Source organism: Oncorhynchus mykiss, chromosome 25 (assembly GCF_057628025.1).
Source record: "Oncorhynchus mykiss isolate SJ-2025 chromosome 25, ASM5762802v1, whole genome shotgun sequence".
NCBI classification, from domain to species: domain Eukaryota; kingdom Metazoa; phylum Chordata; class Actinopteri; order Salmoniformes; family Salmonidae; genus Oncorhynchus; species Oncorhynchus mykiss.
Genome location: NC_143046.1, coordinates 52,262,725 through 52,290,313, shown reverse-complemented (window position 1 = coordinate 52,290,313; position 27,589 = coordinate 52,262,725). Strand labels below are relative to the sequence as shown.

General features: G+C 43.7%; 1 protein-coding gene and 1 long non-coding RNA gene across 2 annotated transcripts; both read left to right on the top strand.

Moving 5' to 3' along the window:
* The first annotated feature begins 569 nt into the window (after positions 1 to 569).
* Positions 570 to 17,628, top strand: e2f2 (E2F transcription factor 2). The gene is made up of 6 exons (XM_021584399.3): positions 570 to 1,448; positions 13,125 to 13,227; positions 13,476 to 13,695; positions 13,997 to 14,276; positions 14,895 to 15,129; positions 15,406 to 17,628. The coding sequence occupies exons 1-6, from the start codon at positions 1,179 to 1,181 to the stop codon at positions 15,678 to 15,680; spliced, it is 1,383 nt and encodes a 460-aa protein (XP_021440074.3). The 5' UTR covers positions 570 to 1,178; the 3' UTR covers positions 15,681 to 17,628.
* A 2,247-nt stretch (positions 17,629 to 19,875) lies between these two features.
* LOC149972039 (uncharacterized) lies at positions 19,876 to 25,276 on the top strand. Its single transcript, XR_016491875.1, has 2 exons — positions 19,876 to 20,334; positions 23,881 to 25,276. It is a non-coding gene; the product is annotated as an uncharacterized LOC149972039 (long non-coding RNA).
* Positions 25,277 to 27,589: the final 2,313 nt, after the last annotated feature.

The following is a 27,589-nucleotide window of genomic DNA, read 5'->3' as shown; positions in this document are numbered from 1 at the left end:
TATAGGAGATGTCAAGACAGAACAAAGATCTGGGATCAGACTAGACTAGCAATAGGACTTCATGTTGAAATTTGCATTATAATGAAGAGGGGTATTCCTGTGTCATATCTGGAGGCTTGTGGGGGTCAATCGGGAGTGGGGGGTGGGCATGTCTTCAAGGAATGATTCCTTTTCTCTTTGTGAACTAGTGAGCTGCAGATGTCATTCGAATTAACATCTTTCTCATTTGATTCAGATGAGTTTTTCTTACAATGAGATATTATGAGGGGGGGGCTATAATAACAACAGGGTTGATTAGGCCTACATAATTGTACTCTATAGAGAGGAAATAAAATAATATTTAGATGCATTTGCTCCTCATGTCGTACTGCTTATCAGTAGGTTATAAAAGCATGTTATTATTTAACATTTTTGATTGGAAATGGCTAACTTTGTCCCTAAAATGACCTCACATAGACATACTATTCCTTTAAGGCTGGATACGCCCCGGGCCAACTGTTTTATGCAAATATCTACGCAATGTAACAATTGAATTCGCTGTGGACCAATCAAAGATGCGCTCTAACCGCGGGAGATCCAAATTTCGCGGGACGAAATTTGGCGCTAAAAAAGCTGTTCTTCCGAACTCCAATTCCCTTGTATCAAGAGCTAAGCTTTTTAGCTGGACAGAGAACCCGACTGTGGCAGTGTCTTCTCTACGGAAAATCTGAAGAATACTCCTAAACTTTGTATTTCTGAAGGATTCTGCTTCTCAAGACGTAAACGTCAAAGTTAGCCCATTCTGGACTTGCAAATATACTTGTTGTTTATTTATTTAGCTATTAAATCATTAGCTAGCTAGGCAAAGTCTACGTTTTCTCTCAACTGGACACATCAAGGATAATATCGGTTGCAATGCAAGTCGTTTAATTTCAGACAATACTCAAGCAAAGGATATCTCTGGTGATTATCTATTTCACTTATGCATTTTGCACATCATTAACTAAATAGTATTTTTATGAAATTCTTCGGACATTTGTCATACTAGCAACGAATTGTGAGACATCGCTTCCACGTCGTATCGGAAACTCCAACTCCTTTCATTCACTGTCGTGAATACAGTTTTCTGGAATATTTGAGTATTGCTAGTAGCTAAACGTATTTTAATTTGAACACAGTCGTTATTTAAATTTACTAAAATGATGCGGCTGCCCAAAGGCGTTTCTCCTGCGTCTGGCCGAGGTGCTGTAGGAGGAGGACTGTCGTGTTCACAGAATAAAGTTTTGTCTGGAGTGAAGACAGAATTCTTCAGCACCGGGTTATGCAGTTCACCGATGAACTCGGTACCGGCAGGATACTTCACCCAAATCTGCAACACGACAGCGGCCGAACAAAGGGTGAACTGCCTCTATGCAACTCCCCATGGACCTGAAGCTAAACCCATCAGATCATCCTCCGGCAGACTCCCGGTAAGACTTTTAAAAAGTTAAGAAACTACCAACAATCGATATTACTGTTTTCTACTTGATAATTAACGTTACTGACTATACAATACGTCAAATTATGGGCAAAATATTCTTAAATTCCACCGGTATGAATATATTTTTTTCGGAGTTGTGCTTAACATTTAAACTGTCAAGCACAGGGTGATTTCTCATTCTAAATGTCAATTTATTTATCCAAAAGTAAGAGAGAAGAATAACAAATAATTAAATGCAGCAGTAAATAACAATAGCGGGGTTACATACAGGAGGTTCCGGTACAGAGTCAATGTGCAGGGGAACTTGTGTCCAGGTAATGATGTACATGTAGGTAGAGTTATTCGATAACAGAGAGTAGCATCAGTGTGGGGGGGGGTCTTATGGCTTGGGGGTAGAAGCTGTTTAGGAGCCTCTTGGACCTAGATCCTTGATGCTCCGGTACCGCTTGCAGTGTGGTAGCAGAGAGAACATTCTATGACTAGGATGGCAGGAGTCTTTGACCATTTTTAGGGCCTTCCTCTGACACCGCCTGGATGGCAGGAAGCTTGGCCCCGGTGATGTACTGGGCCGTACGCCCTACCCTCTGTAGCGCCTTGCGGTCAGATGCAGAGCAGTTGCCATACCAGGCAGTGATGCAACCTGTCAGGATGCTCTCAATGGTGCAGCTGTAAAACCTTTTGAGGATCTGAGGACCCATGCCAAATCTTTTCGGTCTCCTGAGGGGGAATAGGTTTTGTCGGGCCCTCTTCATGACTGTCTTGGTGTACTTGGACCATGTTAGTTAAACCTTACATGAACGAGGAGATGCACCATCTGGACAGGGAACTTGTTTCATAATGCCCAATCAGCCAATGCAAGTCATTTGCTGAAAAATGCGATTTAGCTTAACACATTGTTTAGCCATAGCCCCCAGCTGTCACTAACCAACCAAGCCAGGTCATATACACACCCGGCTCAACCTGTTTGTGTCCATCCACAAAGGTCACAGGTCACAGCTGGACAACCACTCACTTTTCTTGGGAGTTGACATAATTTGTATGTTCAAACATGACACACACACACACACACACACACACACACACACACACACACACACACACACACACACACACACACAGAGAGATAATGACATGTTGCTGATTAACACACACACACCCAGGGTTCAGTGTGTGCATCCAGGCTGATATTGTCTTCAGGACTAAATATTGAGGGGAGCACTACTCCTGTGCTTTGCGCTAATACAATGGCATTAACTTGGCTAGTCACATGTCTGGGCTCCTGTAATTTCCATTGTGTATTACTCGCCATTGTCCTAATGTCTACTTCCTATTCTAGGCCAAGTCTGACCAAGACGCTAGGTCATGCGATCAGGGTATTCATCGCCCCTCTCTATCCTACTTTTAGGATTAGGAACATGAGCTTTTAATGACCAGGAACATTTTGTTATAAAGCTAGTTACTGCTAGATTACAACTAGTTATAGCCTATAACTGGGGCCCAGAGTTTTTCCTCGTCGGGTCAATTAGTGGTCAGAACTAGGGTCACGGGGTTATGGTAAACAATAACTCTATCCTGACACTAGTTATGATTAACAACAGAATGTCAGCCTCAGCAGGCAATCATTTCCTTATATTGTCCGTAAAGCACAGTGGGCAGAGAGGCTATACTTGCCCTGGAAACATGGTAATGATAATTGTGTCAGAAGAAGAAGTGGTAGAGCAGGACATCCTCTTGCCATGCCCTGTTACTCGTAAACACTTTGGGTTACACTGTGAAGGAGCCATTATCCTTCTCCCTGCTGAAGTCCTTCTCATTGGGAAAATGGGAGTAGAATTAATCTCAAATATGGGTCACTCACAGATACTTATATAATATATGTCATTTAGCAGACACTTTTATCTAAAGCAACTCATGCTTGCATACATTTTATGTATGGGTGGCCCCGGGAATTGAACCTACAACCCTGGCAGTACAAGCAGCATGCTCGATCAACTGTGCCATACAGGGCCACTTCACAGATTGTCATGGATACTTACAACTTGGCAGAGACTAACAACTGGTCAAACAGCATACTAGTCATATTCACCTTGATATTGTATTAGGGCACTCCTACACTCAAGTTGATGCAAAATCTAGAGTTAATTAATAGTTCATTATAGATAACCTGAGAGGATATATCCCCACTGTGTCATATTTATAGTGGTTGCTGCTATGATGTTTGAATGATTGGCGAGCTGTGAAATACTGTGTTTTCTGTGAGGATGATGCTACAACTAACTCGTAAATGTTTGACAGAGTTTTACTTCCGAGTTGAAAAACAAGACAGAAGGTCAAGGAGTGCTCTCTGGTTTCAGTTTGACACATACAGTACCAGTCAAAAGTTTGGACACACCTACTCATTCAAGGGTTTTTCTTTATTTTCACTATTTTCTGCATTGTAGAATATAGTGAAGACATCAAAGCTGTGAAATTACATATGGAATCATGTAGTAACCAAAAAAAGTGTTAAACAAATCTTCAAAGTAGCCACCCTTTGCCTTGATGACAGCTTTGCACACTCTTGGCATTCTCTCAACCGGCTTCAGCTGTAATGCTTTTCTAACAGTCTTGAAGGAGTTCCCACATATGCTGAGCACTTGTTGGCTGCTTTTCCGTCACTCTGCGGTCCAACTCATCCCAAACCATCCCAATTGGGTTAAGGTCGGGTGATTGTACTGTACTTTTGTTTGTACTTCTGTTTCTCCCATGTGTAACTCTGTGTTGTTTTTGTAGCACTGCTTTGCTTTATCTTGACCAGGTCGCAGTTGTAAATGAGAACTTGTTCTCAACTGGCCTACCTGGTTAAATAAAGGTGAAATAATTAAAACAAAAACATATATATATTCTTTTGTGGAGGCCAGGTCATCCGATGCAGCACTCTGTCACTCTCCCTCTTGGTCACATAGCCCATACACAGCCTAGAGGGGTGTTGGGTCATTGTCCTGTTGAAAAACAAATTATAGTCGTACTAATCGCAAACCAGATGAGATGGCATATCGTTGCATAATGCTGTGGTAGCCATGCTGGTTAAGTGTCCCTTGAATTCTAAATAAATCACTGACAGTATCACCAGTAAAACAGCATCACACCTCCTCCTCCATGCTTCACGGTGGGAACTACACATGCGGAGATCATCCGTTCATGTACTCTGCGTCTCACAAAGACATGGCGGTTGGAACCAAAAATCGGAAATTTGGACTCATCAGACCAAAGGACAGATTTCCACCAGTCTGTCTATTGCTTGTGTTTCTTGGCCCAAGCGAGTCTCTTCTTCTTATTGGTGTCCTTTAGTAGTGGTTTCTTTGCAGCAATACGACCATGGAGGCATGATTTCATGCAGTCTCTTCTGAACAGTTGACTCTGTAAAGCATTTATTTAGGCTGTAATTTCTGAGGCTGGTAACTCTAATGAACATATCCTCTGCGGCAGAGGTAACTCTGGGTCTTCCTTTCCTTTGGCAGTCCTCATGAGAGCCAGTTTCATCATAGCGCTTGATGATTTTTGTGACTGCACTTGAAGAAACTTTCAAAGTTCTTGAAATTTTCCAGATTGACTGACCTTCATGTCTTAAAGTAATGATGGACTGTTGTTTCTCTTTGCTTATTTGAGCTGGATCTCAGCGCTTACTGCCTTATTGCCTGCATCCGTAAGGGTCCCGCAGTCAAACGACCACCCCTCATCACTGTCAAATGCTCCCTAAAACACTTCAGCGAGCAGGCCTTTCTAATCGACCTGGCCCGTGTATCCTAGAAGGATATTGACCTCATCCCGTCCGTAGAGAATGCCTGGTTGTTCTTTAAAAGTGCTTTCCTCACCATCTTAAATAAGCATGCCCCATTCAAAATATTTTAGAACTAAGAACAGATATAGCCCTTGGTTCACACCAGACTTCACTGCCCTTGACCAGCACAAAAACATCCTATGGCATACAGCATTAGCATTGAATAGCCCACGCAATATGCAACTTTTCAGGGAAGTCAGGAACCAATATACACAGTCAGTTAGGAAAGCAAAGGCTAGCTTTTTCAAACAAATTTGCATCCAGTAGCGCTAATTCCAAAAAGTTTTGAGACACTGTAAAGTCTATGGAGAATAAGAGCACCTCCTCCCAGCTGCCCACTGCACTGAGGCTAGGAAATACTGTCAGCACCGATAAATCTACGATAATCTAGAATTTCAATAAGCATTTTTCTACTGCTGGCCATGCTTTCCACCTGGCTACCCCTACCCCGGCCAACAGCTCTGCACCCCACGCAGCAACTCAGTCAGGATCACCACTTTATTGTAAGAATGTGAAATGTCAGAATAATAGTAGAGTGATTTATTTCAGCTTTTATTTCTTTCATCACATTCCCAATTGGTCAGAAGTTTACATACACACAATTAGTATCTGGTATCATTGCCTTTAAATTGTTTAACTTGGGTCAAACGTTTCGGGTAGCCTTCCACAAGCTTCCCACAGTAAGTTGCGTGAATTTTGTCCCATTCTTCCTGACAGAGCTGGTGTAACGGAGTCATGTTTTTAGGCCTCCTTGCTCGCACCAGCCTTTTCAGTTCTGCCCACACATTTTCTATAGGATTGAGGTCAGGACTTTGTGATGGCCACTCCAATACCTTGACCGTGTTCTCCTTAAGCCATTTTGCCACAACTTTGGAAGATGCTTGGGTGTCATTTTCCATTTAGAAGACCCATTTGCAAACAAGCTTTAACTTCCTGACTGATGTCTTGAGATGTTGCTTCAATATATCCACAATTTCCCTTCTTATGATGCCATCTATTTTGTGAAGAGCACCAGTCCCTCCTGCAACAAAGCACCCCCACAACATGATGCTGCCACCCCTGTGCTTCACGGTTGGGATGGTGTTCTTCGGCTTGCTAGCCTCCCCCTTTTTCCTCCAAACATAACAATGGTCATTATGGCCAAATAGTTCTATTTTTGTTTCATCAGACCAAAGGACATTTCTCCAAAAAGTACGATCTTTGTCCCCATGTGCAGTTTCAAACCGTAGTCAGGCTTTTTTATGGCGGTTTTGGAGCAATGGCTTCTTCCTTGCTGAGCGGCCTTTAAGGTTATGTCAAAAATCACTGAAGCTGGACTGAACTTATCTCCCTCACTAACTTTAAGCATCAGCTGTCAGAACAGCTTACCGATCACTGTACCTGTACACAGCCCATCTGTAAGTAGCACACCCAACTACCTCATCCACATATTGTTATTTTTGTTGCAATTTTGCACCCCAGTATCTCTACTTGCACATCATCTGCACATCCATCACTCCAGTGTTAATGCTAAATTGTAATTATTTCGCCACAACTATTTATTGCCATACCTCCCTAACCTTACTACATTTGCACACACTGTACATAGATTTTTCTATTGTGTTTTTGACTGTACGTTTGTTTATCCCATGTGTAACTCTGTTGTTTTTGTCGCACTGCTTTGCTTTATCTTGGCCAGGTCGCAGTTGTGAATGAGAACTTGTTCTCAACTGGCCTACCTGGTTAAATAAAGGTGAAGAGAAGGGGGAAAAAAAGGAAAGAAATTCCTCAAAGTAACTTTTAACAAGGCACACCTGCTAATTGAAATGCATTCCTGGTGAAGCTGGTTGAGAGAAGTGTGTGCAAAACTGTCGTCGAGGCAAAGGGTGGCTACTTTGTAGATTCACAAATATAAAATCTATTTAGATTTGTTTAGCACTTTTTTTGGTTACTACATGATTCCATATTTGTTATTTCATAGTACTGTAGGTTTCGGTGACGTGCTAGCTACCCCCTGATCTCTCTCACCCCCACACATCACTACCCCATGTCATCATTGCCTATGCCCTCACCTCTCTCTGGGACTCCCATGGTGTGCTTCTATTCAGGCTAGGGCTCAGGGTGCTGGGCTGTGAGATTGCCCACTTTGCCCCTTGTTTACACTCGAGCCAAAAGCTCTCTTTCTCTGTTCTCTTAAGTTCCCTCTTCTCTTTTTGGTCTGCTCCCTTCCCCAGTAGCATGGGGAATGGGACTGTCTTTTTTTTTTTATGTGTGAGGGACATAGGCTAGCTTGGTGTTGAATGGGTCTTTTTGTCACACATATTGAAACTCTTCCTTGTCTTGGACGTTAGGTTCTACTTAACTGAACCGGTGTTTGAAGAGCGAGAAGGTTTACACACACGCGCGCACACACCAGTAGCTAGAAGTGAGTCTGTTGAAAGCATTTGGTTCATGTGACATAGATTTGTGAAATGCCTCTGGGGGGAAAATCCAATCATATCTGTTGAAATGCCGTGAGTTAGAGGGGTGGAAGGACAGCCGAACTTGCATGCACGTTTAGGGTGAGGACGCTTAGTCGCCGTCTTGGAATGAGGCAATAACGGCTGTGGGTTGCGACATTGTGACGCAATGTGTCATGGAGATAAAGAACAGGGTGGTGAAGGAGGGACTCTGTGTATTTCAAATATGTTTATGTCATTTGACAGACACTCTTGTCAATGTAAGTGCATACATTTTCATACCTATTTCTCGTACCGGTCCCCTGTGGGAATCAAACCCGCCACCCGTGCAAACGCCATGCTCTACCAACTGAGCCATTTAAGTCGAGCGCCAGCAATGGCCTGCTAATGTGTTGACAATTGCTGTAGTTAGCTGTTCACTCACTATGTTTGAGCGTGACATTGTTTTAGCTTGATGTATTGCGTGTGTGTGTGTGTGTGTGTGTGTGTGTGTGTGTGTGTGTGTGTGTGTGACTCGTTATGTTCTGTATCTCTCTGTACATAACTTTGTGTTGGAATTTGGTGGTTGAGTGATTTTCTTTTCTCCCCCCTCGCCTGTGGTATGCTAGCTGACATAGGCCTTGTATTTTCACACGCCAAAAGGCGAAGCACTGACTCCCCGGTCAAAACCTCACTACAAACACAAACTCACAGGCCTAAGCCGGGCCCCTGCAAAACTGTGGTAAAATGTTCAAGGGGAGGCCCATTCGAGTTAGATACAATGCAAGGCGGCCATTTTAACCACCACATGGGCTTTATTTGACAGGTTGCATTTAGACTCGTCTCCAGAAGATGACACAGGTCACATTTTAATCCCTGAGGTGGTGGGTGGGGGGAAAAGATTTTAAGAGTGTGATCGGTGCTATCTTTTCCTCAATCGCTCCTCTGGTTTGCCACTGAGGCATTTCCTTCCTCTTTATTGGTCAAAAGGAGAAGTCATGCCTTAATGCAGGTTGAACACGTTAGAGGGGAACATTTCTATTTTTATCACAAATGTATTGTTTTGTATTTACCATGGGTAGTAGGCTTACTGGTAAACTACTAATGGCTGCTTTACCTCCAAGTTGGTGTAACGAAAATCTTAACCGATGCGATTGTGTGTGAAAGACAAGTACAGTAATTAGACTATAATCTAGCCTAGTCCTAGTAATAGCAATATATAGTAGCCCCTGAAATGAACGCGCGACGGGTTAGACAGGTTCTCTTGTTGTCTTTCCCTGCCACCTGCTGTGTGTGGCTGTGCCATATGTCACTGACAGACAGGTGGACATGTGGTGGAGGACAGAGGGACAATGTCATCCTTTAACTCTCTCTCTCTCTCTCTCTCTCTCTCTCTCTCTCTCTCTCTCTCTCTCTCTCATATGGTTCAGTTCAAATCCACATGCTGCTCACTTTCTCAAATCTCCTCTCAGATCTACTGTAGTAAAGTATGGTTTACTAAGGGATAAGAGTTTTTTAAAAATTTTATTTAACCAGGCAAGTCGGTTAAGAACAAACCCTGGCCAAACCCAAAAAAGAGAACTAGTGCAATTAAAACCATAGGTGATAGTTAAAACTACACATTTGTTTAATTCTACCCTGTAGTCTGTGTGTCTAGTTGTACTCTAACGACTTTACTTAGTACATCAGGCCCATTGCAGCGTCAGATCATGACATGCGTCACAGGTTATGCCGTGGTTTGATTTGTAGCTTGTGGACATGTGGCCTTCGTGGCACATGCTGGGTTGTGTCTGTAGCCACACTGAAGCAGAGCAGAGTCTGATTTGACAGGCCCTCTCTCCAACTGTGATCTGGCGTGTGTGTGTGGTTTGTAAAACAAGAGATTATGGGGATATGGAGGTGTGTGTGTGCGTACACACATCTGTGGGGGGGTAACACCACTTCCCTCTCAGTCTTCAACCAGCAGTACATGTGGTACCCCAGGGCAGATGTTCAATGTTCTGCTTGGTTCCCCCCCACTGCCACTGAGCTGATTATAATCTGGTCCTAATTTAGTGTGTTGGAATGGAGTGGGGCATGCCATTGTCTAGTAACATTATTATTTTTTTTAAACCTCCCATTTTTGGACTCAGCGTGTATTATTATAATAATAATAATAATAATAATAATAATAATAATAAACCATCTGAAGTCCTCTTCCAGCAGCACCTTCCGTTCTACCCCGACATCTTTCAGTGCAGGAGATACGCGCTCATTCCACAGCGAAAATAACATGGAACACATTGATCGAATCCATACGTCCTAAGTTGGAAAACGTTTGGAAATTAGAAGTTAGATCTGTTAGACTTCGGGTTGTGGTTTTAATTTCTCTTTTAATAGCCTTTACACTTCTCTTTGGTTCAGTTTCGGTTTGAGTATAAGAAAATAGTCACTGATTTCGGTTTCTATAAAAATTAAAAATAAAGTTACATTAAATGCACTGCGCATTATGTGGGTTGTATGCTGTAACGACACCGAATAAAAACAATTGGGCCTAATAAAAGTCACATGATGGTAGTCACTGCCCATGACCTGATTATCAGTTCATTTAACCATCATTTACTCACATTATTTGACCTTAACTTTTTGTAGAGCTGCGGCCTATACCGTCTGACAAAATCACTATTTTCGTAGTACTTTAAAGTAGAAATGGCATGATGACTGCTATCAACCAACTATCAATCACTTAGATAATGTATTTTCAGGTAGAGATACCTCGAGATGCAACTGCTCTCTATCCATCTCGATCGGCATTCTTCTGTCTCTTTTAGGCAGCGGGCTTTTTTTTTTTTTTTTTTTTACACAGAACGATAGGCGCTCAATGGATTATGGTAATTGTAGTAATTACCACGTTTTCTGCGCTAAACTCTGTAGATTATTGGTCTGTTGGAAACAACTTCCTACTACATCGCACAGTTCAGGCTTGATCTGTCTACAGAAACTGCGCCATGTGTGCATTGAGCTCACAGAAATACTGAACGAAATGGAATTCAAATAATTGAACCAATGTCAGTCAATTAGTTTAAAAACCGAAAAATATCCTACATTTCCGTTAATCGCTCAGCACTAATAATCATTACACGACTTTAAAGGAGGTCATTTGATGCAAACATATACTGTAAGTAGGTTCTACCTTTTTCCATGGTATAAATTACATGATCACAATCGCTTGCTTGCCATACTAGTCTGTACAACAACGGGAGTTAGCCACAACCAAGCTTGAGGGACAATGTTGATTGGCAGGTATCATTTCCACTGAGGTTGCAAGGTTAAAATGGGAGGTGGGATCAGATCCGCACAGCATTGTCTAATAGAGCTCGCCGGCTTGTAGTTCTAAAACCCGGAAATAAGTTACCCCTGGTTCGTCCAGCCATCCCTGAAAATAAGGTCTGAGGTTAACACAGGCTTATACATTTTGTTCTATGAGAAAATAAGGTCTGAGGTTAACACAGGCTTATACATTTTGTTCTATGAGAAAATAAGGTCTGAGGTTAACACAGGCTTATACATTTTGTTCTATGAGAAAACAAGGTCTGAGGTTAACACAGGCGTATACATTTTCTATGAGATAATAGCAGTCAGTTAAAATGACCGTAGCATAGTGGTGAATACGTGTGATGCAAAATCGGAGGTGTGTGTAGGTGGTCTTATTTATTTGTGTGCGTCCATAAGATTGTGTATGATAGCAGTGGTTAATCCTTGTGTGTGTGTGTGTCTTGGTGTTGGTCACCTACTGATTGAGGCCTCGTGCAAGGGGTGTGAGATGTGATGGTTGGGAATGTGGCAGGCTGCCTGTGTGTTCTTTTAAAGAAAAGAGGACAAAAGGACGAGTGAGGGGGGTCATGGGGGGGGGGGGGGGAGGGAGGAGTGAGGGGGGTCATGGGGGAGAAAGGGAGGAGTGAGGGGGGTCATGGGGGAGAAAGGGAGGAGTGAGGGGGGTCATGGGGGAGAAAGGGAGGAGTGAGGGGGTCATGGGGGAGAAAGGGAGGAGTGAGGGGGGTCATGGGGGGGGGAAGGGAGGAGTGAGGGGGGGTCATGGGGGGAAAGGAGGAGTGAGGGTGTCATGGGGGGACAAAGGAGGAGTGAGGGGGACAAAGGAGGAGTGGGGGGGTCATGGGGAAAAGGAGGAGGAGTGGGTGGGGGGGGGTCATGGGGAAAAGGAGGAGGAGTGGGTGGGGGGGGTCATGGGGAAAAGGAGGAGGAGTGGGTGGGGGGGTCATGGGGAAAAGGAGGAGGAGTGGGTGGGGGGGTCATGGGGAAAAGGAGGAGGAGTGGGTGGGGGGGTCATGGGGAAAAGGAGGAGGAGTGGGTGGGGGGGTCATGGGGAAAAGGAGGAGGAGTGGGGGGGGGTCATGGGGAAAAGGAGGAGGAGTGGGGGGGGGTCATGGGGAAAAGGAGGAGGAGTGGGGGGGGGGTCATGGGGAAAAGGAGGAGGAGTGGGGGGGGGGGGTCATGGGGAAAAGGAGGAGGAGTGGGGGGGGGTCATGGGGGAAAAGGAGGAGGAGTGGGGGGGGTCATGGGGAAAAGGAGGAGGAGTGGGGGGGGTCATGGGGAAAAGGAGGAGGAGTGGGGGGGGGTCATGGGGAAAAGGAGGAGGAGTGAAGGGGGGGTCATGGGGAAAAGGAGGAGGAGTGAAGGGGGGGTCATGGGGAAAAGGAGGAGGAGTGAAGGGGGGGTCATGGGGAAAAGGAGGAGGAGTGAAGGGGGGGTCATGGGGAAAAGGAGGAGGAGTGGGGGGGCGGTCATGGGGAAAAGGAGGAGGAGTGGGGGGGGTCATGGGGAAAAGGAGGAGGAGAAGAAACGGGGATGTGGTCAGTGAGTGGCGTTTGGTGGGCAGTGGGGCGGTCCCACACACACACACACACACACACACACTCCCCTCATTAGAAGTGCTTGAGAATGTTATGGCCTTTGTCACAGTTCTTGAGACCACCACCACAATTACAACTTGTCGCTTTTCAACAGCCACAATTAGCATTAGCATACTGGCAGCACAGATCTCACACCACAGTGGACGGGCTGGGCTTTATTCTATGGCCTGCTACCATCCTATCCTCATGATCTACAGCTCTATAGGACATAGTTACATGACAAGTGGACTTGTTACGCATTCAAACTGGGGAATGGTTCCAATAAACTCCCTGCATCCTAACAATCTGTCCTTTCTCACAGAGTGTGCACTTGTTCACTCCCATTTGAAAGGAAATTAAAGGTTGGAGATGTATAGTGCAAGACTCTCTAGCCCATGCCTACGTTGTCAAATCCAGTGATTTGAAATGTGTGGGGAGTAGTGAACGAGTGCAAACTTCAGGAGAAATTAGATATTATTGGGACACGTAGCTTGAGAAGGAGTGTCTTTAACCCCCTTTCCCCCCCCCCCCCCCCCCAGGCCAAGAGGAAGCTGGACCTGGAGGACCCTCTCTACCTCCCAGACTTCAGGACCCCCAAAGGAAAGGGGGTTGTGGCCACAGCCAGAATCCCTAGTCCCAAAAGTGAGTGTCTGCATCAGTGAAAAAAAGACCCCCCCCACCCCACTGTCTCCCATTACCAAATAAGTGACAGGTTGCATAAAGCCAGACAACATAATCATCTATCCTTTATACTTAAAACACACAAGCTACATGTAGATCTTTTCCAATCCATAATATTGAGTTCACATATGTCTATTCCACATATTATTGACTACGTAGACCGTGCACAAATCCACTCTTACCCCATCCCTATGACCCTTGACCCTCAGCGCCCAAGTCCCCCGGTGAGCGGACGCGCTACGACACCTCCCTGGGTCTGCTGACCAAGAAGTTTGTTGGCCTGCTGAGCGAGTCACCTGACGGCGTGCTGGACCTCAACTGGGCCACCGAGGTCCTCGAGGTGCAGAAGAGACGCATCTATGACATCACCAACGTGCTGGAGGGCGTGCAGCTGATCCGCAAGAAGTCCAAGAACAACATCCAGTGGATGTGAGTAGGACACTTAGGACAAGTACATTTAAGGACAAGTCCACACTTAGGACAAGTAACTTCTCATTCTTCGGCCGTAGGAGGTGGGCCCAATTCCATTGTCAACTCCTTAGCCCCTACTCCTTGGTGCAATATTGATAGGTCCACCTTGCTCTGTAATCTAAAGACAATCGTTTAAAAAAAATAAAAAAATGTTTACGTGTTGATAGTTCCAACTTCACCTGACCATGATCTATCTATACCATGATGTACAATGTATGTACTCTGTGGCTCATCTTAAAAAACAAAACCATTTTATTAGGGTGGGTGGCGTGTTCGAGGGCTCGGCCAGCAGCGGGGAGAAGTCTCGCGCCCTGAGGAAGGAGCTGGGAGAGCTGGAGAGGGCCGAGAAGGCCCTGGAAGACCTGATCACGTCCAGCAGCACCCAGCTCAAGGAGTTGACCGAACACGGGGACAACCAGGGACAACTAGGTTACGTCACCTACCAGGACATCAGGTCTATAGCCAGCCTGCAGGACCAGACGGTCATCGCCGTCAAGGCCCCGTCAGAAACCAAGCTGGAAGTGCCGGAGTCCTCGGAGGTGAGTGGTCATCTAGTCGTCATAGAAGGAGAGCTGGGTAGTGTTCATTTGGGCACACCGTACTGGACAAGTTCAGTTAGTACCTGACCGTTTGAAAAAAACAATACAGCTGAAGTACAGCTTAAACAGACATGGAAAAAGGACACAGTGGCCGTTCCAAGGATTGCCTTATGTGTAACCTTTTATTTAACTAGGCAAGTCAGAGGAGATCAAATTCTTACTTACACTGACGGCCTACCGGGGAACAGCGGGTTAACTGCCTTGTTCAGGGGCAGAACAACAGATTTTTTTACCTTGTCAGCTCGGGGATTCGATCCAGCGACCTTTGCGGTTGACGGCCTACCGGGGAACAGTGGCCCGACGCTCTGACCACTAGGCTACCCGCCGCCCCTATTACTTGGAGCAAGTGACATGGGTGTGCAGTCCCTGTACCTCTTCCTTACAAGGATATGCTACCCACTTTCTTACTAAGCCAATCCTCTTGTATAATAAAAGACAAGACTCTTTACCCTTCTGACATTTTGAAACCAAGCCCATTCATTTACCAATCCTGCCCACTATCCCTCACTTCCCCGTAGTGCGTCATTGTTACAGCTCCCTGTTGTCCTGTACCCACAGGGCTCCCAACAGATCTACCTGAAAAGTAAGAACGGGCCCATTGAGGTGTACCTCTGTCCCGAGGAGGGCCTGGAGGATGCCAGCCCCGTCAAGAACACCACCACCCCCAGGAAAGACGACCCTCATCACCCCCTGGGTCACATTGCCACCCCCTCCCTCGCCATGGCACCACCACCGTACACCACTATCAAACAGGAGCCCCAATACACTGACGTCAAGCAGGAGCCCATGGAAGGTAAGCTGAACTGGGGGTGAGGACTGTGTTGTCTTGTCTGATACAGCTGAGGTCTATTCAGGGATGTGAAAAGTTCTGAACGTTGCAGATAGCAACAGAATTGAATAGACCTGATACGATTTCCAATTCTACATGACAGACAGTCGTAGCTGTTCTGCACAATACCTTTCTATCTGAGCGTCCTGTACCGTTGCAGCCTCCTCTAAACAGTCCTGTGTGTTGTAAGGGGTGTCCAGTCACTAACACACCCTCTCTCCCTCTCCGCCCTCCCTACAGCTGAACTCTCCAGACCTGCACCAGTATCCCTCCCCAACACCACCAACCCCACCACCCTCCTGGACGTAGAGGGCCTCCTGGGCCTGCCCCCCAGCTTGCTCCAGATGACCGAGGACCAGCTCCCGGGCCCCGGGTTCACCCCCGATCCCAACGCCCCCTTCGTCAGCTTCTCGCCGCACCTCGACCACGACGACTACCTCTGGGGGCTGGAGGATGGCGAGGGCGTGTCTGACTTCTTCGACACCTACGACCTAGGAGACTTGCTCCAGAGCTGAGGGAGGGAGAGGGCGGATGGGATTATAGCCTAGTTACGACCACGTTGCTTGACCTTAAGCAACTCTGAGCCCTAGTTATAATAGCTAGGGCTCAGAATATATGTAATATAAGGCTATAACTGGTCAAGGGGAAAACTCCTGTCCCTATTCATGAAGGAGTAGTGTCCTCTGTAGAGGTATGGGGTGAAGGGGAAATGTTACACTATGAAGCCAACAACCTTTGCTTTAGCCATGTCTGTTCCGCGTTAATGATTTGTCTAAAACGGGCCCCTTGTGTCTGTTCATTTGTATATACATGTGTATAGTTTTTGAGTTTGGATTTAGGTTAGTGCCTGGATTGATAGTGGTGTGTGTGTTTTGTGTGCGCTGTGTGTGTCCAGCTTATGAAGCTCTCAGCGTTGTGGTTTGTGTGTTTGTATAGTGGACAGTTTGTTGTCCATCTCGTTTCTATTCTGTGTGCTGTGAAAAATGCTATTTTTTTTTTTATGCATATCTGATGACCAGCAAAAAAAATCGACTCGGGCATTTTGGGTTGGGGGTGTTGTTAATAACTCTCAGGATTTCTTTATGACTTCAAAAGTCTAAATGTTTATACTGCGCATCTTTGGCCATTAGGGGGCAGCATTGTATTATGTCAGCTGTAACTTGCCAGCTTTAGAAGGTTGAATCACTCACTGTATGTTTTAAAAACCGAAGTGAAACGGGGAGGTACTACTGAACGTCGCCAATAAAGAACACAGATTTCATTTGTCCGCTGCAAAACCTATTCAAATATTGTGCCCCACTGATCACGACCCAGGTACCAAACATGGAGTCTGTGGCGCTAACTTAACGTGACGTTTCAACGAGGTGTTAGGAAGTATGGTTAGAGTGTAGTTGTTCCGGTATTCCCAAGACATCTGTTTTACATTGGGGGACCAGACCTGGTCACCACATCGAGCCTCAAGCTTTATGGAAGGTCAGGGTGGTGAAGTATTCTGGGGGGGCGTAGTCAAGTGTCTTTTTTTTGGTGACCTGATATTATCGATCGACATAGTGATCCCTAGTCTATATGTGACTGGCTAGAGTATCACGCTTTGCTCTTGTGAATCGGCAGCTAGGTTTCACATCGGGAAGCTTCTCTATTAAGATGCATTTGATAGTGTTTCTGAAGTATCTAGAATTCGTAGTAATAAATGACCTTATATTTCCAAGGAAATAATCTAGTGAGGATGATAATACGCCACAACATCTGGGTGTTTTTGATTTAGGCAGTAATTAAAATGAACTAGAGGGCAATTTTAATTTCCCACTTCTTTTGAAACTAGATGAAGTCTTTGATTTAAATGGTGGTTTGCGTGTTGTTGAAACGCTCGCCATGCACCCATAATAGGAAACAAAGAGCACTTTGTCTTTTCCTGTTTTTATATAGATATTTTTTTTAAATGAAGGCTCGGCCCCACGTGTGTGGTACTTTAAACCTGGGAGAATGAGCCGAAATTACACGCCAAGGTCAAATTTCTCCCTCGTGTCTTTTAGACTGGGCTGTGTTCGCACCGAACTGAACAAAACACATCTCAAGATGTTTTTTGAGCATGAATTCCGTGTGGTGCATTTTCTGCCTCTTCCCCAATGCGGGTTAAGTCAATTGTCCTGTCCTAACAAACTTGAATATTTTGTGTGCGTGTGGTTTGTTTGTGTGTGTGTGTGGAAGGTTGGGAAATGGGTGTTTTTAAAAAAAGTTGTAGATTTGTAGACAATTTAAAAAAAATGTGTTTATGTTTTATTGTGCATCATTTTTTTTGTAACTGTACAGAATTGAATTTGTATTTATAATTCCTGAAATCATTTGTTTTTAATACTGACCATTGTAAAAGAGCAAACGTCTCTGTTTGACATGCGGCACTTAATATTTTGTATTATTGTGGTTGGTTTGAAAAATAGTAAAGTATTAAAGCCATGGTGTAAACTTGCGATTCTGTCCATTTCCTATGACATCATTCATTGATTTTTCATGGCAAGCAGCAGCAACTCCGTTCCAGGGTGTGGTTGGTCAAGTCCGATCGTAAACCAAACTGTTTTCTTAAGAGTGAGTTTATTAGAACCACTTATGAAAAAAAAAAAAAAAAAAATTGGGTTTATGAACAAATAATCATGTTCAGACTTGCTTCAAATTAATCCTCAAAGCAGAGAATTCTGGCTAATATGGTAACAGATTCAAACACAAACCTCGGTATCAACAGACTTGAATACAAATGTACCACAATAATGCTGCAACATATACAGTATAGCTTTCTTAGCTCCACAACATCTAGTTGGGAATCCCTATCCAATCCGACATGTGTTTAGAATCTGGCACAAGGACTGAGGACATGTCGAGGCACATTGATGCAATGAATTGTGACATTCCCATGGCTCGACTGAACAGAGCAACGTGAGCAATGACAATAACACCGAATGCAGCTATAAACTTACACCACCCCCTGACAGGTGGGCAAAAAAAACAACATAAAAAGCCACGGTCCTTCTTTGGACTTCGACGGTTGTCAGGGGTGACCTGCAGACAATAGATAGTGGATGAAGCTAAGGTCAAGGAGTCAGGGGTTAGGGGTCACGATGGAACTGGACACAATGGAATTCTCCAGCCACGGTAGCCAAGTAACCTCAGGCCAATAAACCTTTCTTTCACGGCATAAGAAAGCGCTAAGATGACGTGTGTATTTGATTGGTGTCGTTCTAAGTGCGTTTCTGTGTTGGGCAGAGGACCTAACCGCTATCATTCTCTCTCCGAAGACGATGAAAAGCGTCAAAGGATAGTCAGAAGTTCAACTTAAATGCTTCGTTTCTCTTGGAAGGGAAGCACAATCTAGCCTGAGCCACCTGCCCAATTGAATGGCTGGCAGCTAGTCGGCCAGCTAACGAAACAAGTCCTGGCGTGTTTGTCCCATTGGTGCGCAATGGAGAGGATGAAGGGAGAAGGAAAAGCCACCAGAAATAAACAGTGATTCTGGAAGGAAACTTATTCTGGTGGTCTCATTCACCAGTCGTGTCTTATAGGCCTTTGTGAGTGTGAGAGGATAGTAGGAGAGGCTAGAAAGCTGGCTGGCATCGGAGGCCAGATAACTCGCGGGAAAGTGCCCTTCAAGCGTGTGTAAATAGAATTTTGGATTCAACGGCTCTATTTTGACATGAAGACGGATCAGAATAACTGGAAGAATGGAATATCACACAGTTTACCACAAGTACTGTATGTATCATTATTAATAGTTGAATCCTACCCAGACAAGTATTCGCCCACAGCCTAGGTGTCTATGATTAGGTTATGTGGCTGGTGAATGCTGAGCGTAACTCTACGTGTTTAACAGGTTGTCAGACACCGCAAAACCCACAGCCTCGTCTGACATACAACATGCCTCTGTTCTCCCTATGCCCCTGGTAACCTGCTCTATAAGCCGTTAAAATTAACAGGGTTTCCCGCAGGCCTGTCACAGGTCACACTTTAAAGGCTGAGTCTGTGATTTTTTAGTATTTTTAATTGAACCTTTATTTAACTAGGCAAGTCAGTTAAGAACAAGTTCTTATTTGCAATGACGGCCTACCCCGGCCGAACCCAGACGATGCTGGGCCAATTGTACGCCGCCCTATGGGACTCCCAATCACGGCCAGATACTCACGGCCGTAAATTGAGGAATGTGCCTTTAATTCTGCTACATGCTCGGAAAGACGGGTCCTTAAATATGGACATACTTTTTTGAATTCTGAACCTAAACGAAAGCCTTGAATTTTCATGTGAAAAATGTGTACGTGACCAATGAAATGTGATTTAAAAAAACAAACATATTTTTTTGTCACAAGCCAGACTTTAGCCGCAACCCAAAAGGGACTTTCTTTCAGACTGCTACTAGGGGATATCTAGACGTAATTTAATTTATAAACATCAACATTGTCTGGGTTAAAATGAAATTGGCAGCCACCGGTGAAAGTGTCAGGTGTGTGAGGATCGAGACTCACTCAGGTTGGGTGTTGATTTCCTTGAGACGGTGACTGACGGTGACACGACTTAATCGGATTATTACTACATCCATAAATAAATTGAATTTCTAAGCGCCATTCATAACATGCAGGTGTTGCCATGCTAACATGAGCGAAAGACAAGTCACGTGATGTCATGTCTGTCACAGTATTTGGGACGGTGGGGAGACAACAACAAAAAAGGTTTGAGTGTGACACCACCAACAGGAGAGGAGTGCTGCACACAGTGAGTCATACTCATAGACGCTTTACATGTTAAGACCAAAACAGTGGTAGACACTCACGTCAAACTAAGACCTTATTATTGGTACCGTGCCATATTAGAAGCTATTCTCAGTAAGTGCTTTAAAACAAATACTTGAAATGGACACCAGTTCAGTTCAGTTGATTCTCAGCCGGGTTTTTTTTTTCTCTCAAGAAAAGAGTCCACGTGAACTTTTCCCTGAAGTAACAGTGTCTTAAATCTTAAATATTGCTGCACCCTCTCCTCTCCTCTCTCTAGCTATCTTATATGGTAAACCTGGGAATATGGAGTAACCTTAATAAGGAGGAGAGGGAGAAAGGGAAAGGGTAAAGATAGAGGCAGTTTGGAGAGGCAGTTTGGATATGAACACAAAAGAAGACTATGAACTTCTGAACTTCTGTAAGTGTTTTCTAAATGGTCTCCTTTCTCTCTTCTAGTCTCTAACTCAATCACTCTCACACACACTCACTTACACACACTCACACTATCTCGTACACACAAACTTTTCTCTCTCCTTTCTCACCCTATCCCTCCCCCTCTCTCTGTTCTCTCTCTCTCTCCTATAGTCCTATATGGTTCTGTGTGTGTGTGTGTGTGTGTGTGTGTGTGTGTGTGTGTGTGTGTGTGTGGCTGAACAGACCGGCTTGCTCAGTCCTAGTCTCAAAAAAAGGACCCCAACAAACGTAGCAGCAGGCACACAAAGGCCCTGCTTCATCCAGTAGCCCTGCTTGGTAACTGAAGGAGGGTATTGTTATAGGCAGGCAGGGAGTCTCTGAAATGTCTGCATTACATCAACCCTAACGCACAGAGCCAACACAGGCCACAGAAAACAATTTTGGAAAACAAGAGTGTAGCTAATTGGGTCACCGAACCAATTTGTTATGCTCACCAGTACATGGGGCATGTTCTTTAGGCCAGGGGTTCTTAGATTTCTTGAGGTCGGGCCCCTTTTTTTTACGATAAAATAATTCATCAGGGACCGCCTCAAAATCAGGACACAACTCGAAATAGATAAAACATAGCATACAAGGAGTTTTACTATGCCATCGGGACGAACCAAGTCTGGCACCTTGGGAAGGAACATTTTAAAAGGCCCATCTCTTGGCGTCGGAGAGATCATTTTGCAGTTTTCAAACTAATGTCCTGCAATTCTACACATTTCGTCATGGTGCAGAGAGATTTTTGTTGTTGTTGCAGCAGAGAAAACGTTGCAGTTTTAAAGTTGAAATGACAAGAAGTATGGAGTTGAAACAATTGATTATTGGTAGAGCACTGTGGATAACAATATCCCTGTGAGCCTACCAGGCCCATGTTGTCCAGGTGTAAGAACATACACTAAATGACCAAGAGTATGTGGACACCTGCTCATCGAACTTCTCATTTCAAAATCATGGACGTTAATATGGAGTTGGTCCCCCGTTTGCTGCCATAACAGCCTCCACTGTTCTGGGAAGGCTTTCCTCTAGATGTTGGAACATTGCCGCGGGGAACTTGCTTCCATTCAGTCACAAGAGCATGAGTGAGGTCAGACACTGATGTTGGGCGATTAGGCCTGGCTCGCAGTCGACGTTCCAATTCCTCCCAAAGGTGTTCGATGGGGTTGAGGTCATGGCTCTATGCAGGCCAGTCAAGTTCTTCCACAACAATCTCGACAAACTGATTCTGCATGGACCTCGCTTTGTGCACAGGGGCATTGTCATGCTGAAACAGGAAAGGGCCTTCGCCAAACTGTTGCCACAAAGCTGGAAGCACAGAATAGTCTACAATGTCATTGTATGCTGTAGCGCTAAGATTTCCCTTCACTGGAACTAAGGGGCCTGGCCCGAACCATGAAAAACAGCCCCAGACCATTATTCCTTCTCGACCAAACTTTACAGTTGGCACTGTGCATTCGGGCAGGTAGCGTTCTTCTGGCATCAGCCAAACCCAGATTAGTCCGTCAGACTGCCAGATGGTGAAGTGTGATTCATCACTCCAGAGAACTCCAGTTTCCACTGCTCCATGGTGATCTTAGGCTTGTGTGCGGCTTCTCGGCCATGGAAACCCATTTCACGAAGCTCCAGGCGAACATTTATTGTGCTGACATTGCTTCCAGAGGCAGTTTGGAACTCGGTAGTGAGTGCTGCAACCGAGGACGGACGATTTTTGGCCGCGCCACGTGCTCCAGCACTTGGCGGTCCCCTTCTGTGAGCGGTCCGCGTTGGTTTGTTATGAAAAAGAATGCTATTAAAACATTTGCATTTAAAGTATAACTTTTTAATGCATATAAACAAAATGCATATAAATGTAACAATTCAAAACGAATACAACTCACCATCACATACTTTTAAAGTGGGGCTATGACAGTCCATTTCAAATTAGTCTGACTTCATGTATCTTATCTCACCACCACTAATGAGGTGGGTGTGCTTGGTGCATGTCGCGTCAGAGCTTCTCAAAGTCAGGGGGCGTGGTCGACAATCTCTGCTGTCACATCCAACCTGTATCGGTATTTGTTTTTAATGCAGACAAGAGCACTGAATCCAGCTTCACACAGGTAAAGTTTTATGGTGCTTTCAAGACAACTGGAAATTCGTACAAATCATCTTCAGGTCGGCAAGTTAGAGCTCTAGAAAGAGGCCAGAGTTCCCTAGTTGGAATTCCAAGATGGATGACCGTTCAAAACAAGTTTTCCCGAAGCCAGTTTTTTTCAGAGTTCCCAGTTGTCTTGAACGCAATGAAGTCGGAAGATGGAGATTCCCGAGTTCCCAGTCCTCAGTTGATTTGAATGCGGCATTAATGCTCACAGGGAGACGGCAAGGTACTTATTCCCTTTGAATCAGGAACCAAAACTCCTCCCTATTGAGCTGTTGATGCATTTGGTCACATGACTGCTCGATCAGCTGTTAAATTTTACTCACCGGCATGTCAACTGAGCCAGGATCACAGTCAAACGGATTGGGAAGTAGGCCCCACAGTGCTCTTCCAAGCATTGGAGGTGAGCAGTCATCACTCGTGTGGGATACTTACTGATGCTATTTTTTCTGTTAGATGCTGTTTTCTGTCAGCCTAGGGAAGGGGGCATGGTTTGCTTTTGAAAGACTCCAATAAGAATTCTTTCCTCTGAATCAGTCACTCAGCTGTAGAATGTTTTTGTATTTCCCTTGTATGCTTGAGTTCATTCAGTTTCCCAAATATGTCTGTTACATTTACTTTTAATTACACAGAAAGTCAACCAAGTTTCCTCTCAATGCAAAAAAAACTTTTCAACACTCCCCTCAATAACCACCAAGCCTCGGTGTGAAAAAGAATAGCGAACAAAAGTCAATGCATGGGCATCTTGGCCCTCACAGCTAACATCCATTTGGAGACCATAAACTGGGGAGTTTTTGAGTCATTCAGTCAGTTTCCTCTTGATTGCTAGCAATAGCATACATTCTTTGTTTAAAAGTGTTATCTGACAAAGGTATTGATGTGTCTTTCTGTGCCTCTGCCTCCCCACACATTGTTTTCACCATATCAGTTGCGGCCGGTAATATCAAAGTCTCTGCAATAGTGTGGTGTTTCAGAGCATAGCAGGCCTAGCCGTTCACCATGGGAATGATTCAAGTGCAAGTGTGGCCTTTTCCCATATCCAAGGGCACTCTCTGGTTCCATTTTATCTTTTAGATTAGAATCATTTGTATTTACTATTTTTAAAGGTTAACCACATTACAAGGATTTTGAGATTCAAAGATGACATTATATACAGTGGGGCAAAAAAGTATTTAGTCAGCCACCAATTGTGCAAGTTCTCCCACTTAAAAAGATTAAAGAGGCCTGTAATTGTCAGCATAGGTACACTTCAACTATGACAGGCAAAATGAGAAAAAAAATCCAGAAAATCACATTGTAGGATTATTTTATGAATTTATTTGCAAATTATGGTGGAAAATAAGTGGGACTATCATTTGTTTTTTTTAACAGGACACACATCCAGGCTGTTTAAGGGCTATTTGACCAAGAAGGATAGTGACAGAGTACTGCATCAGATGACCTGGCCTCCACAATCACCTTACCTCAACCCAATTGTGTGGTTCGGGATGAGTTGGACCGCAGAGTGAAGGAAAAGCAGACAAGTGCTCAGCATATGTGGGAACTCCTTCAAGACTGTTGGAAAAACATTCCAAGTGAAGCTGGTTGAGAGAATGACAAGAGTGTGCAAAGCTGTCATCAAGGCAAAGGCTACTTTGAAGAACCCCAAAATAAAATATATTTTGATTTGTTTAACACTTTTTTGGTTAATACATTACTCCATATGTGTTATTTCACAGTTTTGAAGTCTTCACTATTATTTTACAATGCAGAAAATAGTTAAACTTAAATTAGTTAGTGTGTCCAAAATGTTGTTTGACTGGTACTGTGTAAAGTTGAAGCCGGAAGTTTACATACACCTTAGCCAAATACATTTAAACTCAAGTTTCACAATTTCTGACATTTAATCAAAGTAAAAATTCCCTGTTTTGGGTCAGTTAGGATCACATCTTTATTGTAAGAATGTGAAATGTCAGAATAATAGTACAGAGAATGATTTATTTCAGCTTTTATTTCTTTCATCACATTCTCAGTGAGTCAGAAGTTGACATACACTCAATTAGTATTTGGTAGCATTGCCTTTAAATTGTTTAACTTGGGTCAAATGTTTTGGGTAGCCTTCCACAAGCTTCCCACAATAAGTTGGGTGACTTTTGTCCCATTTCTCCTGGCAGAGCTGGTGTAACTGAGTCTAGTTTGTAGGCCTCCTTGCTTGCACACGCTTTCTCAGTTCTGCCCACAAATGTTCTATAGGATTGAGGTCTGAGGATTGAGGTCAGGGCTTTGTGATGGCCACTCCAATACCTTGACTTTGTCATTTTGCCACAACTTTGGAACCAAACTAAGTGTATGGAAACTTCCGTCTTCAACTGTACTTGAAAATCCATGGCAAGACCTGAAAATGGTTGTCTAGCATTTTTTCAACAACGAATTTGACAGAGCTTGAATACATTTTATAAGAATAATTGCCAAATGTTGCACAGTCCAGGTGTGGAAATCTTTTAGAGACTTACCCATAAATTCTAACAGCTGTAATCGCTGCAAAAGTTTCTTCTGCAATGTACTGACTCAGAGGTGTGAATACTTATGTGAATCAGATAATTCTGTATTTAATTGTCAATACATTTGCTAAAATTTCTTAAAACATGTTTTCACTTTGGCATTATGAGGTATTGTGTGTAGATGGGTGTGAAAAAATATATTCAATCAATTTTGAATTCAGGCTGTAACACAACAAAATGTGGAATAAAAGTATGAATGCTTTCTGAAGGCACTGCATATGCCATAACAGATTGGGAAAATATGATATTAATGGGCATGGTTTTGGTTCACCTCTGGTTATTTATACCAAAAGGTGGTTATTTTACGCCACTGGTTGTTAATTTAACTCTTTACTGTGTTAATTTAACTCTTTACGGTGTTAATTTAACTCCTGATTACAGAACTTTGTCTGCAAGATAATTGCCTTCACTTTGAAGACTAAACAGACACAGTTATAAATAATCACAGACTTTCCAACTCCGAGCCTTCCTATTCCATTCTCTCACTTTGCTTAGTGTAGAACTATTGTCCTGACTGAGTTTGCTAAGGACAAACCCTTGGTGAAAGCTAGTGGACCAAAGTGAGAGAACAGGTGACTAGATTTCTGTGAAGAAAGTCAAAGATTATGAATAACACTACAGAAAGTGGAGCGCAGCGACAGCAGACACCAAAGGGCGCCTGAAGGAGAGAGGGAGAGATAGATGCCAACTTCAAAAGAGCCGTTCCACCTCAAAAAGCACAAGAAAGAGGTTTTCAACACCCGCCATCACATATTGTTTCTATGGTCAGAAACAGATAAGATTAGCATTCCTGCAACATTATTTTGTTTAAATATAATTTGATCCCTGAGATATTAAGATAATTGATTGCACCCAAATTGGTCATTTGAAATTGTAGGATTCATCTAATATTCAAATAATTTGGACCAAACTTTTTCCAACAATGAGTAAGACATGAGGAATCCAAAGAAATGGTTAAAAGCCCCCCATGAACCCCCTCCACACCCCAGCACCATCTAGTGGTCAGAACCTGGAAATATCAGGATGTATAATGGGACATAAACCAAACAAACAAAAAACATCACCAAATTCACTGAGAAGAGATTATATAGGGTGAAGAAACAATAGTTTGAGCCGCAGTTCCATATTACTTGTCAGACATAGAGAACTGATACTGTATACTTGTTGTTGGGGTGGGATTGATGTGGGGTGTTGTGGGTGGCTTCTGCCCATTTCTTTGTCTTACTCATAGTTAAATAAAAGTTAGGTCCAAATTGGATGTTAGGCAGGGGTGCAACATTCACTGGGGATGGGGGGGGACATGAACACATGTGATTTTGAGGTCAAACCATACTCAATATGGTTGCAATGGGCTTAGGAAACAGGCAAACCTGGAGTATATTGCACCCAAAGGTTTTCCGTCTGAAACATAGCTTCCTTCTGGAAAAGTGCTTTGATATCATTCCTTTCAAATGTTGGCAGATTGTATGATAGCTGGAATTAGGAGTCGGATATTCCAAAACAAATCAAAATCAAATCAAAATCAAATGTATTTATATAGCCCTTCAGCTGATATCTCAAAGTGCTGTACAGAAACCCAGCCTAAAACCCCAAACAGCAAGCAATGCAGGTGTGGAAGCACGGTAAACACACATGTAAGATGAAATATTCATGTCAAGGGCAGCTATATAGGGGTTTACTACTAGCGTATAATCTGCACTGGGGCCCAACAGAGTTATACTATACCTATACCCGGCAGAGAATTGGAGGGCCAGAGATAAAGGCTTTTCCAGTGAAGAGATAAGGTTTACCATATAATATGACGGCTATAATTAGACTTATTCGGTGAAATACACCAATGAAAGCATTGAAATAGGTGCTTAATAGGTATATAGGCTAAAAGTTAGTTTGACCTTTAAAAGTAAAATGTTGCTTTGCTTTCACACAGGGCCATAGCTACATATGAGGACACCTCTGTAATTTTTTCACATTTAAAAAGCAAAAAACATAAAAAAAATGTGTGGGGAACTCTGAGTTTCAACTTACTGTTGAGTTAGAATAGTAGAATACACAAAGTGCAATTTCGAAACTTGGTTGTGCATCAGCAGTTTTTTTGTTATGTGTCTCTCACTGACAGTCACTCAAATAGTTTTAAAAAATGGATTGGAAAATTATTCTAGTTAGTCTAGCAAGCTATCAAAATTTGTAGTAATCATGAACAAATTACCGACTGGGCACACTCAGGGCATGTGATCAGGGGCCCTGACCTCCAGGGGGCCCCCATTGATTTTGGTAGTCACTCTCAATCAGATATCATATTAAAGGTAAATATATATTTGTTTTACTTCATATTCATCATCTCCAGCACCACAACAACATCAACATATGTAAAAATGGCACATTTCTATGTTTCGTGGGAAAAAAATAGAGGAAGATAAGTGTTTCCAATGAAATCGGTGTGCATCGCGGGATTTTAACCAATTATGTGTAGGCATTACCTACTTATTGCCTATTAATTGTCTACTAATTGGTTGATGACATTGGAAACACTTATCTTCCTC

Coding starts and splice junctions, on each gene's coding strand:
- e2f2 (XM_021584399.3), top strand. CDS start 1,179: ATGATGCGGCTGCCCAAAGGCGTTTCTCCTGCGTCTGGCCGAGGTGCT. Junction 13,228..13,475: donor CAGAATCCCTAGTCCCAAAA/GTGAGTGTCTGC, acceptor CTTGACCCTCAG/CGCCCAAGTCCCCCGGTGAG. Junction 13,696..13,996: donor AAGAACAACATCCAGTGGAT/GTGAGTAGGACA, acceptor CCATTTTATTAG/GGTGGGTGGCGTGTTCGAGG.